The sequence below is a fragment of the Belonocnema kinseyi genome, chromosome 9 (assembly GCF_010883055.1).
Source record: "Belonocnema kinseyi isolate 2016_QV_RU_SX_M_011 chromosome 9, B_treatae_v1, whole genome shotgun sequence".
NCBI lineage: Eukaryota > Metazoa > Arthropoda > Insecta > Hymenoptera > Cynipidae > Belonocnema > Belonocnema kinseyi.
The window spans coordinates 45,686,356-45,703,589 of record NC_046665.1 but is presented as its reverse complement, the minus strand read 5'-3'; the positions used below and the strand labels follow the sequence as shown (position 1 = coordinate 45,703,589).

General features: G+C 31.2%; 2 protein-coding genes across 2 annotated transcripts in view; one reads left to right on the top strand and one right to left on the bottom strand.

The window, feature by feature from the left end:
• The window catches only part of LOC117180897 (homogentisate 1,2-dioxygenase), a 235,894-nt gene that overhangs the window by 106,246 nt on the left and 112,414 nt on the right, over nt 1-17,234 (top strand). The gene's annotated exons all lie outside the window — the stretch shown is intronic.
• Nucleotides 2,635-17,234, bottom strand: part of LOC117180898 — a 49,692-nt gene continuing 35,092 nt past the window's right edge. Inside the window, exon 2 of the mRNA XM_033373499.1 lies at nt 2,635-3,115. Within this exon, the coding sequence (XP_033229390.1) occupies nt 2,736-3,115 (380 nt within the window). The 3' untranslated portion in view covers nt 2,635-2,735. The remainder of the gene's footprint in view (nt 3,116-17,234) is intronic.

Sequence of the window (17,234 nt, the reverse complement as noted above, 5' to 3'; positions counted from 1 at the left end):
TATACATAGGTTCTAAGTCTTACTTTATGATCAAGGGTCGAAAAAAGTTCTAGTTTTGTGATTCATGTAGTGGAAAACCTCCAGAACAGTATCCAAAACATCTATTTTTTGAAAAAAATATCAATTTATCACGCTTATTGTCCACTTACGCCGACTGGGAGTTGTTTTTTGAAAAAAATGACTTAAAATTCGTGATCAGCGACCTCAAAAACCCCCAGTAAAGTATTTTCAATGTTTATAAATCGGTTTAAAATCGTAAAACTTGATTTTAATGTCATTTAAATCAAATTTGAAGCAAATTTTCACTTTTCGCGATTTTCTGCCTTTTCATCGCCGTAAGGTGGGTTGAAATTTTTGTAAAAAAAAATCAAAACATGGTTTTAGATGTATTTTTTCCCGTAGAATTCGATTCTGAAATCAAAAAAATAAAATTTTTCGTTATTTTTTTTATTAAAAAAAAAAACCATGAAAAAACCGTTAAAAATGAGGTTTTTCGATCAAAACCCCATAAAAAAGTAGCTGGACCCTACTTTTTTATTGCAAATTCGGATTCAGCGTCGAAAAATACATAAGAATATATAGGTGTGGTCAATTGAACAGACACTTTTGTTTTTTTTGTGGGCCTGTGTTATCAACAAAACAAAAACTAGGTTACCGAACAACGTGGAATATTACCTTAGTCTGAGATAAAACTTTTGTTTACCATAAAACAACAAGAACTGATTTGTAAAAGATACCTTGTTTAACACTGAAGTTAATATACATCTTATGGAGGATAATAATAGGAATGAATTTAGATCTGAATTAGCTTTCAATTTACGTTTCCTTACAAATAAAAATTATATTAATTTTAAATCTCATTTTACACAATTCGCCATCGAAAGTAAAGATCTTAAATTACATTACGAATTTTTTATACAATTGTTAACATTCTGTTTGGAGAATGCTTATTGTACTTTTCAAGGAAAAATCTGTAAACAGACATATGAAGTATTTATGGGTTCTCCCATCTCTGCCGCAGTATCTGGTTTAGTAATAGAATCCTTAGAACAAGATATTCTCTTTCAAAACCAGAATTTTTCTCCACTTTTTTTCTATAGATATGTCGACGACATTCTTTCTTGTCTACCCCTCAATCAAATTGAAACATTTAAAGAATTGTTTAATAACTATCATTAAAGATAATAATTCACTATTAAATATGAGCATGAGACAAGTATTTCCTTCCTAGATGTACAAATCTCCAATATTAATGGTAAAATTTACACTAACTGGTTCCGTAAACCTACTTGGTCTGGCAGATACACAAATTTTCGTGCTATCACATATCCTCCTTATAAAACTAGTATTATCAACAATTTAGTCGACATAGCTATTAAACTTTCCCACGTCTCTTTCCATGATACAAATTTAGAAATTGTTTCTCACACACTTAAAACTAATGTTTTCGCTGAAAAACTTGTTAACAAGTTAATAGAACAAATAGTTACGATAGCAAAACTCTCATGTCTATCCAGAATTTTAACAACTTAAGCAGTGATTTGAACTTAGATAGTTATATTGTTTTACCTTATAATCCACAAATGTCCAGAATTCTCCAAAAATTATTTTAAAAACATGACATAAAAATTATTTTCAAACCTGTTAAAGACCCCTTCAGTTTGTTCAGAACTCAAAAAGATCCAATTCCGAAAAATAAAATTACTAACGTAATGTATTAATTAACATGCTTAGATTGTGAGCAATGTTATATTGGCGAAACCAAACGGTACATCGATGTAAGATTAAAGGAACACATGAGAGATTGCAATAACAAAAGACTTAATACTGCTCTTTCAAAACATGCAACTTTAAACAAACACTCATTTAATTTTGAAAACTTTATTATTTTAGCTAAAGAAGCATACTACTTCAAACGTATGTGTATGGAAATGTTTTATGTTGTTAAAAATAGCAACAATGCTATACATAATTTTTATTTCTATTATAATTATCACGACACTCATTTATTTGTATTACTGCTCCAATTTGTAATGTTCTTTTTTGACTATTTCGTACATAATTTTTAAAGAACTCTCACCATGCCTGCCCTTTTTTAAGTCTTTACGTTTACAAAGTATGTATTATGATCATACATGTGCCAAATTTCGTAGATAGAAGTATTTTATACTGATGAGGACTGTCGACGTACAGTCGAAACGTATACCATATACGTACTGAGAATCTCTCAGGCGTAATTTCAGTAAACTGACTAGTAATTGACTGAAATTTTGACTTCCATCTACAAGAATATTATTACACCCTGGTCAACAAGTTAACATCTTATATATTTGTGTACATTATATTCTGTTTAAAAAATATTTACGTATAGGAACAACGTTTTCCTGAAAAGTCGAATGGCAATGAAGAAATAAAGCACATCACTACAAAAAATGTCTGGTTAAATCACCCAGAATTCTTTTTAAGTATGCCCTAATGATTTTTCTGGTTAGTGTAAACAGAAATCTTGTTCTATTAACCAGATTTTCTGGTTAATTTAACCAGAATTCTGGTTACTCTAACCATACAAAATAGCATGGGCATAATTAACCAGAATTCTGGTTTATTTAACCAGACATTTATTTGAGTGATTCATTTGTTAGTGAATTACGATTTTATTTTCAAAATTATCACGTACATGATTTTCATATGTTGCGAATTTGACATAAAGTTCATGAACCATTTTTATTTCGCATTTACTGGTGCTTACCATCTGAAGGTCGTAGGTTTCTAGGAACATTGACACTACCAGGCTCTGGAGCTAAATATCTATTGATGGAGGAAAGGCGTCGAGGGGCTGTGCCTTGAAAAACTGGACTCATTCGAAAAGGCATATTATGAACATGATAACCGATTGGAAGATTTTCGTTAGGTGGAATATTTGCATCAGGTGGACTATTTGGAAGAACGTGGCCATTATAAGGTGGGCGCAAAGGGCCAGCTGGTTGATGATTTTCAAGTTGACGTTCTGGATTAGGGTGTACCGGACTGACCTCATCATTTGAGGGCAATGGAGGGGGGATAGTATTCCAGCGCTCTAGATGATCATCTGGAATCTTCCATTGTGAACTGAATTCTGTAAAAGGATAATAGAGATTTAGTTTATATAGTATATTTATGAAGCAGTGATAACTAGGGCGCAGTATGGGCGGTTTTTTTTTAAAAATGTTATCTCAAAATCGTCGATTTTTTGATGAGAATGACCTACAGGGATACGTTTTGATTTATTTCTTCTAAGTGAAAATATCTCGTTGGTAAGTGAGAAGCAGCTATAGAAAAGTGCCTAAAAAAATGGATATAATTTCACGGCTGCAAAAAGTAGCAATAGAATATTGGCTGTAAAAAGTAGACAACGGTGCTTGGGCCATGAGAAAGGGGAACAGCAAAACTTGGTAGTAAAAAGTGGACAAACGTCGTGTGTCAATGAATTTGCTCTGTTACACGCTGCGAAGACAATCCTCGTTCAAAGCCGAAAATGTACGAGGACGAACACGATATCATCCGACTGGACGATTCGCTTTTTTTGGCTAACTAGCTATTAGGAGTTTTTTGGTTAACTGAATTTCGCAGAGCGTCCAGGCCGTCAAAGGAATGAAATAAAGTTCATGGCAACGTTTTAAACGATTGCTTTGCAATGAATTCCAAGAGAAAATTGAAAATAGATCGCAAAATATTTTTTATTGTTTCCTAAAATTTTTTAAAAGTGTGTAAAATATTTTTTATACTTTTGCAATTTTTCCATATTAAAGCATTTTAGAAAAGTTAAGCAACATAATTCTTTTAAAGACTACTTGTGTAATTTTGTTGCACATTTTTTTTTTGTTTATGTTGGTTTAAATAATGTACATTCAAATTTGAGTAAGTTTAAGAGACGTTAAAATATTTTAAACGATTAAAAATAATTAAAACTTATAAAGATTTTTGAAGAATTTTGTAAGGTTTGACGAAAATTAAAAAAAATTTGGCTTCCTTGGAATAACTGTAGGAAGATTTTTAGAAATTAAAAATTTTAAAAATTTTAAAAATAGACTTCAGGAGCTTTAAACGCTTGCTTGAAATGCTTGCGAAAATTTACAAGATTATAAGGCCATTTTTTAACATTTTGAATGCTATTTCCAAATTTTTAAAAAAATTTGAGTCAGTTAAAAATATTTTCAGGAATTTAAGATGAGTCAAACAGATAAGAAATATTCAGAAATTTGAAAACATTTCAAAAAATGTATTAAATATTTCTTAATTTCCCACCAATTTCGTAAACCTTCCTAAGCATTTTTGAAAATGACTGGAATTCAACCTAATGTTTTGTAATATTCTGTCAAATAAAGCGATTTCTTAAAAACATGCTAGAATCTTTTTTCAATTTCCTTGAAAATCTTATAATAATTATATTTATACAAATTAAAAAAAACTAATAATACTTATTTTCTTTTTGTTTCATTCTCAGAAATATAATTTTAAGTTGAAATAAAGTGTTTGAAAACTTTCAACAAATAAATATTTATTCGAAATTTTTATGTTATGTCATTATTAATATCATCATTTATTTTTTATTGTAGTGAAAAAAGTTTTAAGTTGGGGAATTTCAAATAGTACTTATAGGTTAAGTAACTTCAATATTTGTGTGACTACAAAAATATTAAAAAAGCCTTTATTGTTAAAAAAGTTGTTTGATTTATTTAAAGATAACACTTCTTCTTAAAACCCCTTTTTTATTTAGGAAACGTCTGTTATATTTTCAAACATAATATAAAAAATTGGACGTAAAGGCGATGAGGGGAGGACCAAAAACAAATGTTACGATCTCTCATATTGCGAAGGGAGGGGGGGGGGCACTTTAGTAACTAATGAACATATTTTTATAATATTTTTGTTTGATTCTGCCGTAGGGTCAAAGATGGTACACAAGACCGATGTGAAATTTCGAATAAAAACGGTTGCACTCTGTATACATTAATATAAAAAATGAACAATATTAATACTTTTATAAAATTTTCAATATATTATTTGAATATGATACACATTGACTTTTATTTTTAATATTCTTGTAAGTTGTTGGTAATTTTCCTAACTTTACGATGTTTTTTAACATCTTTGGCCTTAGGAAATAGATTTCACAGATACACTTATGAAAATATCTTTATACTTGTAAAAGACTATGAAAACTTGTCATTAAATTAATACCAATTTTTTTTTCAATCTTAACAAACGGTTGTACAGGCTTTAACCTTTTGGACCAGTCGGAGAAATAGAGATTTCTTTTATCGTTTTCCAGTATATGATTTTTACTTAAACATTGAGCAGCTTAAAGACACTGGAAAAGTAAAAATAACAAATATAAAAAATTCATTTTAGTTGTTTGTTTTGTTTTTTAAGGGCTAGGATAAATTTCTCGTCACTGAGGCCAAGAAGTTGTGCCGTAGAAATTTATCACCCTTCAACCATCCTTAACTTCTTAGGAGTCCACAATCGTAAATTCGATTGCAACCTGTTCAAAAAAGGTTAAGTCTGGTTTTCAGGTAAAGAGAATATAGTCTCAATTGATTTTGAAGTCCAAGGAGCTAGTTTGTAAAATCGAAAATATTCTCCCTGAAAATCCCTCTTTATCTTTCGGAAGAGCCGCGTCTCTGTTACCCTTTGAAGTTAATCCCTTGCACCTGGAGTCCGAAGGGATCTCGACTCGACCTTGCTCCCACGCGTCAGGTGTGACGCCCTGTTACGGTTGACACCTTATTATAATAATCACGGTGATTATTGTAGGGCCTCTGACCCTTGTTTGTCTTAATAAGTTTTTATTATATTACCTCAAAGGTGTGAAGATTTTATCTTTGTGTATAATTCTAGAAATTCTTACTGGGTCAGTAGAACCAATGTAATAGAAACGTCAATGACCACCAATAGAAATATAACAAAATTGGGTCTTAACGACCAACAGATTTTGAATAAATAAATCTTCGCATATTGATGCCAAAGATCTTTAGATAAGTTTCTTTTAGAATACTCGAACCGCCCCACAGTGGGAAAAAAGCACCTTTTTTGGACGAAAATCGACCGACAGTGCAATTCTTAACCGATTTTGATGTTTTTTTTAGAAATGATCGTAAGGCTTCCAGTTATAACAAGTAACTGCGGATATTTTAATTCGACTTAACTGAAATTTTTTATTGAACAACAAAGTTACAACTTTTTGTTGCTAAACTTTTCCGTGATACCATTTTTTCTACGACATTCAAATTTATTTAAAAAGGTCATAAATGAATTAAATAAGTGACTAAAAATAATTTCCAGTGGGTTAGAGTAACTAAAAAAATGGTTAATAATGTTATAAACAAATTAATTCACAAAAGTCATTTTTTCGTGATTCGCAATGATTAGCTAATTTTAACCCACAGCTTTTGTATAAAGTATCACAGATAATGATGTGCGCTTACAATAAGTTAGGAATAGATAATAATTGCCAATTATTTAAACAATTTTTATAAACAATTCCACATTTTGACCATTTTTTCATGAATAGCTCTGATTTTTTTTTGCGGCATCAATGCAAAATGTCTTGCAAAAGACTCTTTGCTGACATATTTTTAATAATGAGAGAAACTGGTAATTATTTTTTAAAAATTTATGAAGAAATGCACATTTTTACCATTTTTTTAAAAGGCTAGATTTTTTTGCAGAATGAACTGAAAATGTCTTGGCAAAGACTGCTTGCAAATAAATCTTTCTTGAAATAAAAGAAAACAAATGAAGCAAACAAAATCAGGAACGACTTGAAGTTGCTGCAGCTACAAATAAATTGTTCTTGGTATCAACTATACCTAAAAATAGTTGACTGTAGCAGGAGCAACTTAAAGTCGTTGTTGATTTGTTTTTCTGAATTGGTTTTATTTTGCTTAATGGAAGACGTTCTCAAATAGACTGCGTATTTCTACGGAGATATTGAGGGAATCCTTCGAAGTATTTTTTAACATGGAATACAGAATAAAAAATCAGAACTTATGTGACAAAATTTGGAATAGCGATCCATAATCAAAATGTAACAAAGTAGATTTGATTTTGTATAATATTAATGCTACGTCTTCTCTTGATGAAAGTCAATTAATGGTTATAAGAAAAAAATTGGTTGACTCGTTTATGCCTTTGTATAATAGAAAATGGAAAAGTGTCTGTAGGGAGAAAGCATTGTTTGTTCAAAATCATGCTGCATTCTTAGAAGCAGAGTTCAAGGTAACTTTTCCTTGTCCACCTATCCAGACAAAAGGTTTAAATAATGTTCTAAAGAGAGGAAGACCACGATTATCATTTGAAGATGGATCCGAAAAGACGAAGAAAAGGCGCGTCCGAGAACTTGCTTCAAATTATAGCAAGGAAGAATTATCCAAAGAATTATCAAAGAAGAGTGATGATGTGGATGCAAACGATGAATCTTATAACAGTGATTCTGAGAGTGAAGAAAACATCAGCTATCACAAGAGCCTTTTCACGGATAAATCTTTCTTTTTGATTTCCTTCGTCCCTCTTCAATTAAAAGCAGATGGTGATATTATTTGGACGAACAAAACACCTTTATCTGTCAATTTCTGTAGGACAATTAAATTTAATTTCCTTAAAGAAACTAATTCTCTTATAAAGAAAAGAGTACAACTATCACATAAAGCTTCTGGAAAAAGTTCGTACCTATTCCATTGGTGTCAGTGGAATGAGTTTTGATATCAGCTTTGACTTAAAGTGTACGATGATTGATGGAAAGGTATGTAATATTCTAACTGGACAGAAAACATCTTCTCGCTACAATATTTGTGGAGTTGGATCAAAATATGTTAACAACTTACCATATGTAGCTAAAATTCCATGCAATGAGGCACATTATAAATTTGGTCTCGGCGTTGCATGCCAGGATTCCTGTTCTGGCATATTTGTTCGATGTTTCCTACAATATGGATTTTAAAAAGTTTTCCGCAAGAAAAAAGGAAGAAAAGGAAATGAAAAAATCAAGAAAGGAACGTATTCAGAAACATTTATGATCCAAACTGGGTTTAACAGTTGATGTGGTGAAGCAGGGTTATGAAACAACAAATACCGGAAATGCTGTCCGTTCCTTTTTGGGAAAAGCTAAATCGGTTGCTAAAATAACCGGTTTGGATCAAGATCTGATCACGAGATTCTACGATATATTACAAGTTATAACTTGCGGAAGGATAGTTAATTGTGCGAAATTGAAGACTTACTGTTTGGAAACCGCTGATCTTTGCATAAATCTTTATTCTTGGTATGAAATGCCACCATCAGTACATAAGGTGATTATTCACGGAAGTGATATAATTCCATCTTTTTTTTAGCTACCAATTGGTTGGTATTCAGAAGAGTCGCAAGAGGGAAACAATAAGATCTTTAGAAAAGTTAGAGCTAATAACAGCAGAATGTCTGACAGACAAATGACGAACCTAGATGTTCATCATCTTCTGCTCCATTCGGACCCTTTGATAAGCAGTTATAGAAAAGTAGAATCCAGGAAGATGAAACCTCTGTCAGAAATGGCTGAAAGCATGACAATCTCCAAGGAGCGAGCTCGATTCTTACTTACTGAAGCATAAATGCCTACCTAAAAACTGCCCTTTTCAGGGCCACATGAGTCAAACATGGCTGAAAGTATCTCAGTCTTCAATGAGTGAGCTCGATTCTTACATACTGAAGCACGAATGCCTACCTGAAAATGTCCCTTTTCAGGTCCACATAAGTTAAAAATGGCTGAGAGTATCAACTCGAAGAGTCTTTTGCAAGACGTTTCGAATTGATTCCACAAAAAAAATCAAGCCTATGCATGAAAAAATGGTGAAAATGTGCATTTGTTTATGAACATTGTTTAAATAATCAACACTTTTCGAGCGCTATGAAAAATATTAAAAAGGTGTCTTTGGTAAGACATTTCAAGTTGATTCCGCAAAAAAAATCAATCATATTCGTGAAAAAATGGTCCAAATGTGCATTTGTTTATAAAAATTGTTTAAATAATTGGCAACTATTATCTATTTTTAACTTATTGTAAGCGCAAATCATTATCTGTGATAGTTTATGCAAAAGCTATGGGTCAAAATTAGCTAATCATTGCGAATCACGAAAAAATGACTTTTGTGAGTTAATTTGTTCATAACATTATTAACAATTTTTGTAGTTACTCTAACCCACTAATAATTATTTTTGTTTACTTAATTAATTGATTTATGACCTTTTTAATGAATTTGAAACTCTTAGAAAAAATGGTATCACGGAAGAGTTTAGCAACAAAAAGTTGTAATTTTGTTGTTAAATAAAAAATTTACGTTAATTCGAATTAAAATATTCGCAGTTACTTGTTATAACTGGAAGCCTTATACACACACACACACACACACATATATATATATATATTGCAACCTTGCTATTTGTTTCAAACACTATTACTACAAGTTAGCTTATACGGGGATGATTTCTGCTAGACCAAATCTACGTATTCTTTGGTAAAAGTTCTTCATAGTCTTTTACTAACTAATGGAGATATTTCTATAATTTAATTCGTGAAATCTATTTTATAAGGCCAAAGATGGTAAGAAACATGTAAATTTAAAAAAATTACCAATTATTTGAAAGAATATTCTTAATAAAAGTCAATGTGTATCAGATTTAAATAATATTTTGGAAATTTTATAAAACTATAAATATTGTTCATTTTTTAAATTAATGTGTAAACAACAGTTCTTATTCCAAATTTCTCGGCGTTTTTTTGTACCATGTTTGACCCCAGGACAGAATAAATTTTAAAATATTCTAAAAGTATGTTAATTAGTTATTAAAATGCCCCCTCCCCCAACGCAATGTGACACAGACCGTAACATTTCTTTTTGGCCTTCCCCTCATCGCCGTTACGTAAAATTTTTTACATTATGTTTAAAAACATGAAAGACGTTTTCCAAACAAAAAAGGGGTTTCAGCTTGAAGTATTATATTAAAAAAAGCTATCAATGGTAGTCGTACTTACGGGAGAAGAATACATTGAAGTACAAACATGAAGTGATTGCAACTCTAAGTCAAAGCTCACACTCAAACCTCGTTTATTGCATCTCTTTCAAAACGTAAACATCTCGTTTAAGGGCATGCTCTTCGGTGACCACGTGACCAAACTAGTCCCCGATTATGAACGTTTTTTTTTGGTGCTCACTGTGTCCACACGGATTGAGATATTGTGTTTAAACTTTGACAGATAAAATAAAAAGTACTAAAGAACGTTTGTATACATCAATACATTGGTAATTTTAAAGAAAGTTTATTTATAAATCGATGGAATAGGATATTACCATTCGAGTTATAGCATTTTGCAGATCATTTTTGGTTTGATGCATTTTAGATTTTTTGATTCGCTCATATTGAGCACTGATACCAATTTTCTACTAAATCGTCTAAGCCTTGAAAAAAATTAATATAAGCAATAAAATTTGCACATTCGTTGCAATTCAACAAATAAGTATCTGCACACACGTAACCTATCATTATTTTTTGAGCATTTTTAGCGATTTCTAGCGGAGAAAAATAGAAACTTTGAACGTCGATAAAATCTAGATCAAGTGACTAAGTTAATTCATGAAATTTTTGTGTATAGAGAATGAAATGGTTTTGATTTTTTTTTCCTTACTACGTCCACACGGATTGAGATATCGTGTTCAGGATTTAGGAAGTTATACAGAAAGCACTAAGAAACGTTTGTATATATCTAAATGTTTATAGTTACGAAGAAAGCTTTCTAGTAAAATACTATAGGAATAGGAAATAAACTTTTAACATCAATAAAGTAGATACTCGAAAATCTGTCCAAATCCCAGCTTGAGAAATGTGTATCTTCAGAAAATAATTAAAATTTTCTTATGTTTATATATTCTTGTGGATTTTTGTACTGGTGTGAAACAATTCTAAGTTAATAAAAAAAATCAATAAAAATAAAATTTCGCCCGGGGGCGAAAAACAAGACAAGTCTGACGCTGAGCCCCGCTGGTTGGTTCACTGTCAACAATAGTTATCAGCTGATCGATTCAAAGTCAAGAATTATGGAAGTTGGTTGAGGACCTCCGACGAGTAAATTTTAGCACATTGCTGGTGTTGCTATGTTTCCAATTTAAGATTTATCTTTTATTTTTAGGACCAAAAAAATGAAAAGCAATTTACAAAAAAATGTCATGAACGGACTTAGTCACTTGATTTTGACTTTATCGACGTTCAAAGTTTCTTTTTTTCTCCCATGGGCATAGGAAACAAGGGACTAGGCATGCCATTCCGGTGGTGATGCAATGAGGGGGGGGGGGGGTTCGCCACCTTTTCATGTCCCGCGACAAACATGACAGCGCCCACGTGTTTATATTTTCATGCACAGTTTGTCAGCAAAAATGCTCGTGCGCATAATCAAATGACACAACGTAAGATGGCGGCTCTCCCCACTCATGGATTTCTCCCCCCTCCCGTGGATTCAATCCCGTTCGCCAAGTTAGGATGGCATGTCTAGTCCCGTGTTTCCTATGTCCATGTTTTCTCCGCTAGAAATCACAAAAAATGTTCAAAAAATAATGATAGGTTACGTGTATGCAGATACTTATTTGTTCATTTTCAATGAATTTGCAAATTTTATAGCTTATATTAACTTTTTTCAAGGTTTAGACGATTCAGTATAAAATTGGTGTCAGTGCTCAATATGAGCGAATCAAAACATCTAAAAAGCATCAAACCAAAAATGATCTGCAAAGTGTTATAACTCGAATGGTAATATCCTATGCCATTCATCTATAAATAAACTTTCTTTGAAATTACCAATATATTGACGTAATACATACGTTCTTTAGTGTTTTTTATTTTATCCGTCAAAGTTTAAACACGATATGTCAATGCGTGTGGACACAGTGAACACCAAAAAAAAAGTTCATAACCGAGGACTAGTTTGGTCACGTGGTCACCGAAGAGCATGCCCTTAATGTAACTCAAGAGGTGACCCCACCACTCCACCTATCCGTAAGGTGGGGTCTCACAATCCATTCCTGCTTCCTCTGTCATTGGCTGTACGCAACATGTGCCAATCAGTGATGGGAGCTAGGGAAGTTGCAACAGACGAATCTCTTGGCTTGCAAAAAACAAGGTTTCAATTAAATTTATGATAATTCAATTGTTAACGCCGATGAAAAGAAAAAAATGTAACAAGGCTCAAATATTTCTGAAGTTTCAATCCATAGTGCAAGGTTGGCGAATAGTGTATCATGACCTTACAGAAAAGAAAAAAACGATGGCATAACCGGCGGTAAAAAATCTACACACATTTGTGGCTATAAAAAGTGGACATGCACGTGTCCACTTTTTACTGCCAATGTTCTATTAATGCTTTTTGACAGATATGAAATCATAAATTATAATTCTGTTTTTAGTAATTAATTATATTTTCACTTTTAATTATCGCAGCAGCTACTAAACTATGTTTTTGACATCTTTCAAACTTTTAATTTCTAGAAATCATCTAAAGTTTAAATTATTTTTGAATCTCTCGAATTCTAGAAAAAAAATTTCACTTTAAAATATTTAACACTCTTTGCAGAAAATTTTAGGAATTTTATTTTTAAAAACCTTCTTCAATTTTCTCCTAGAGTTGATTATTCATCATAATAAATCGTTTAATATCAACACACGAATATTAAAAAATTCTTTTTTCTATTCACGTCGTTTTCCTGATAATTGCTTAATTCTGAAAAATTAAAAAAAGGTGCCTTTGAAATAATTCAGATTCTTCTTTGATAATTTTTAAAATCTTTCGTAATGTGTTAAAATGTTCTTAAATAATCTCTTGAAATTAATTTTTCGAAATAAAAAATTATTTTAATTATTCCTAGGAACCTAAATTTTTTAAAATTTTCATCAAACCTTACAAAATTCTTTAAAAATCTTTACAAGTTTTAATTATTTTTTAATCGTTTAAAATTTCTGAATACCTCTTAAACTTACTCAAATTTGAAAGTACATTATTTAAACCAACATAAACTTTGAAAAAAGATGTGCAACAAAATTGTACAAGAACGCTTTAAAAGAATTATGTCCTTAATTTTTCTAAAATTATCTAATATGGAAAAATTGCAAAAGTCTAAAAAATATTTTACACACTTTTAACAATTTTATAAAACAATAAAAAATGTTTTGTGGTCTCTTTTTAATTTTCTCTCAGAAATCATCGCAAAGTAATCGTTTAAATCGTTGCCATAAACTTTCTTCCATTCTCTTGACGGCCTGAAGGTCCTGCAAAATTCAGTGAATATTCAGTTTACCGAAAAACTCTTAATAGCTAGTTAGCCACTGAAAGCGAATCGTTCAGTCGGGCGAGATCAAATTCGCCCTCGTGCATTTTCGGCTTTGAATGAGGCTTGTCCACTTCTTACTGCCAAGTTTTTCTGTTTACCTTTCTTACGGCCCAAGCACCGTTGTCTACTTTTTACAGCCAATATTCTATTGCTACTTTTTACAGCCGTGCAATTATATCCATTTTAAGGCACTTTTTATTGTCAGCCGCTCATATAGAGGAACCTACATAGTATCCTATATATGGTTCCCCTATAATTACCACCTATAGGAAATAGCATAGGATCCTATATAGGCGCCTGTATAAGACGCTTCCTAATAAGGAACCTAATGGTAACTAACTACTGGTACCTCATGGAACCTAATGGTATGCCATAGAATGCTACTGCACGTCTAGATATGGTCCCATACAGAAACATATACAGGATCCTGTATAGGATCCTTTATAGGATTCTATGTCATTTTCTATAGGGTGGCACCTATAGGTGAAATATATAGAAAATTTACGATATTTAAATTAGACCAAAATCCAAATTAAAAATCCCATTTATCGTCCAATAATCAAATTGATCAATTTTTCTTGCCTTGATAAGGGTACTGTATGAGCACCGAAACGTTGATTACAATAGGATTTTTGGTTTTCATTTATTCGTTGTGGTCCAAATTTGGTGGTTGGATTCTCGTTTTGTTTAACAGGATTTTGCATCAATGAAACATACAGGTTCCTATTTAGGAACTTATGTAGGATCCTATTTAGGCTCCTATATAGGAACCTATATAGGTACCTCAATAGCAATTTTCAGTTGGGTAGATTATTTGTTTAAATACTATTTTAATAATAAACTCATTTCATAATTATGTGAAGTGGATTCGCAAATTTTTTCATCCTTGAAACTTTTATTATCAATATTTGGCACTATTTTATAAAAAAAAATTTTAATTGAAGGTAAATACTTAGTGAATACACGAAGAATATAGAGGTGTAAAAACAATTAAACTTCTAAATCTATGATAAAGTCTGAAATTTTTGTAAAAAACTTTTTACCGAAGACGAAGGGCGTACAGATACTATACTTCATGTGAAAATGGCAAATCCAATGTGGTGAATCATGATTTTCAAAATTAAACCGATTGCAATCAATTCTGATTAAGAATTTTTAGTGAAATCGGTTTAGTTTTTACAATTATGATCCAGCATATTTGATTCACCATTTCAATTTTGATATTTTAAATTTATATTTAAAATTAACAATTCTAGAAGCCCTTAGATGCTCAGAATGATGTTTTTGATCAAAGTAATACATTCCTTTCAGAATTAAAATAGCAGCTTTCATCGTCTTTTTCTCAGTATCATTAAGCTACCATCAATTTTTTTTGCATTTAAAAATATATTTATTGTTCATAATATTACAGGAGATCAATACAGAGTTTTCTTATTCATTCTATCATTTAAGTTTAGATACCTAGTTCCCGGCTGGAACTTTACCTCTTATTAATTATATATTTTATCTTTTGTTCAAATTTTACTGTTGATGCATCGCAGGATAATTTTGTTGTGATATACTTAAAGTGAAAAAATTTTGTACAAAAACTTATAAATTATCATCTACCGTCAATTCACAGGCCTCATTTGAAATCAGTCTGCAAAATCTATTGAAAACACGTATGCAGAACATAAAATATAGTAACTGTACGCCTTTGATATTTGGTCTACGAAATTGTGTACAAAAATGTCTTTAAGAATAAATGTTCATGGTTAACCATTTTTTTTACAGATTGGAAAAATAAGTCTTCATTCTTAGTCTGATAGGTATTAAGACGTTATTTTGTAGTTAAAAACATTTACCTGAAGTTCTACTGAAAAATTGACATTCTCGATAAGGCTATGATGAAAATTTCACTATGAACACAAACCAAGAATATACACGAATCCTAAAAAAAGCTCGATTTCGGTATCCGTAATAATTGAAATATTTCTGTTTATCTCTCGATTTTAATGAAAATCTTCTTTTTAAAGATTTAAGATAGCATAGAGTGCGGCAGATTAAAAATTTTTTGAAATCTTAAAATTTTAAATACTTAAATTTTAAATGTATGCGTAAATTTATAATTTTCCTAAACAAATGATAAACAAAAATATAGAAAGGCGAGTCGTAAAAAGTTTTTCATTTTATGATAACTAAATTTTTTGATCAGATAAATATTTTGCAATCGACCTTCAAATTTATAAAATATTTATTGATATATTATATTATACTTAGGAATAGAACTGCAAATAATTATGAAAGTGAAGAGTAATGTTCCAACGACGGCCCTCATTGTTTCAAAGAGTAATGCTGATTCTTTGAGAATTTCGTGAACAATAAATGATGAATCTTTATTCGTATTTTGTTTCACTCATTACTTTACATATTTATAAGCTATGCAGTAGAGATGGCTCTATTTGTAGTTCATGAATTAAATTTATTATTCTTTCAAGATTGTTTTTCACGATCATAACAGAACATAATCTTATCAAAGTTCGCTTAAATTACCAGGGGCGCACAAACCATGTATGAAACGTAGCGGTTGCTATCCCAAATGGGGGGGGGGGTACCCAAGAGGTTGGGTGGGGGTTGTGTGGGTTTGAGTGAGATAGACTGGAAAATGTAGATTTTACTAAAAATAATACTAACGAATTCATTATTTTAAGTAAAAATGAAGACAAAGCATTTTTTTAATGACAAAATATCATGCCGCAGTGTGCGATATCGAAAAAAAATTATCGATATTTTAAATATCGATATATCAGAAACTAAATATCGAAAAAATCGATATATCGGATAAAAGCTATCGATATTATCGATATTTTCGATATTTTTCCTTTTAAACGAATAAATAATTATAATGAGTATAAAAAAATTATTATTAAAACAAATGTAATAAAGCAACCAAATAGTGTCATACAACAATTTTTGTATAGTCATTCTTCTCCTCAACCTGCAACAGAAAGTAAGTTTGCACAAAAACAAACATCATTTTCTATAACCTTGTACCAAAATATTTTGTTTAAACAATAAAGGAATTTGTTGCTTTGGTTTTAAATTACATATCTTTGGTTGATTTCTGCGAGTGTTTATTAGTCTAATTAAACAAAATAAATTGGTTTTAATAGTTGTAAGATAATAAATCTAAACAAGTAGAACTCTTGTTTTTAATAAATACAGTAACTATATTTTAAATAAGATTCCTCAGACAGGCAGCAGTACATGCGTGGAAGTAATTAATTTAGAATGTAATTACTGTTTTCTTATGAAAAAAGAATATTGTATGTAAGGGGCTGTCCATAAATTAAGTTAACAACTTTAGGCAATCCCCCCACCCCCAACCCAAAAAGTAACGTAGCCCAATAACTGTATAAACATACAAGACAGAGAGATATGTATCACGAAAATAGGATAGTAATGGACAACATTCTTTCAAGTAAAATTAATGTAAATACCATATTGAGTGCAATATGAAACACATTAAATTCGTAAGATTTTAAGTCGAAATTTATGTTGCATTTGTGAGCATTTGAAGTTAATTGAGCCCGTGCTCACTGAGACTTCTATCACAGTGAAACTCTTTTATAGCACCGATTTTGGGGCTGACGGTTAGTGTGAACTAACTCATTGTAGCCCGTTCCGCTTTTGTTTGTTCACGCCTGGCTGCTCGCCTGAGTGACAATCGCAGACACTGCGGCCTTGCGCGTTTCCTGTTATATCTACAGTCTGTCAAGTTAAAGCGTGGGTGGCTTTACTCGCAGTCAGTAAGGTGTATCGACATGATTTTGGTGTCAAAATATTAAGAAGAGCTCCCTCTTTCAT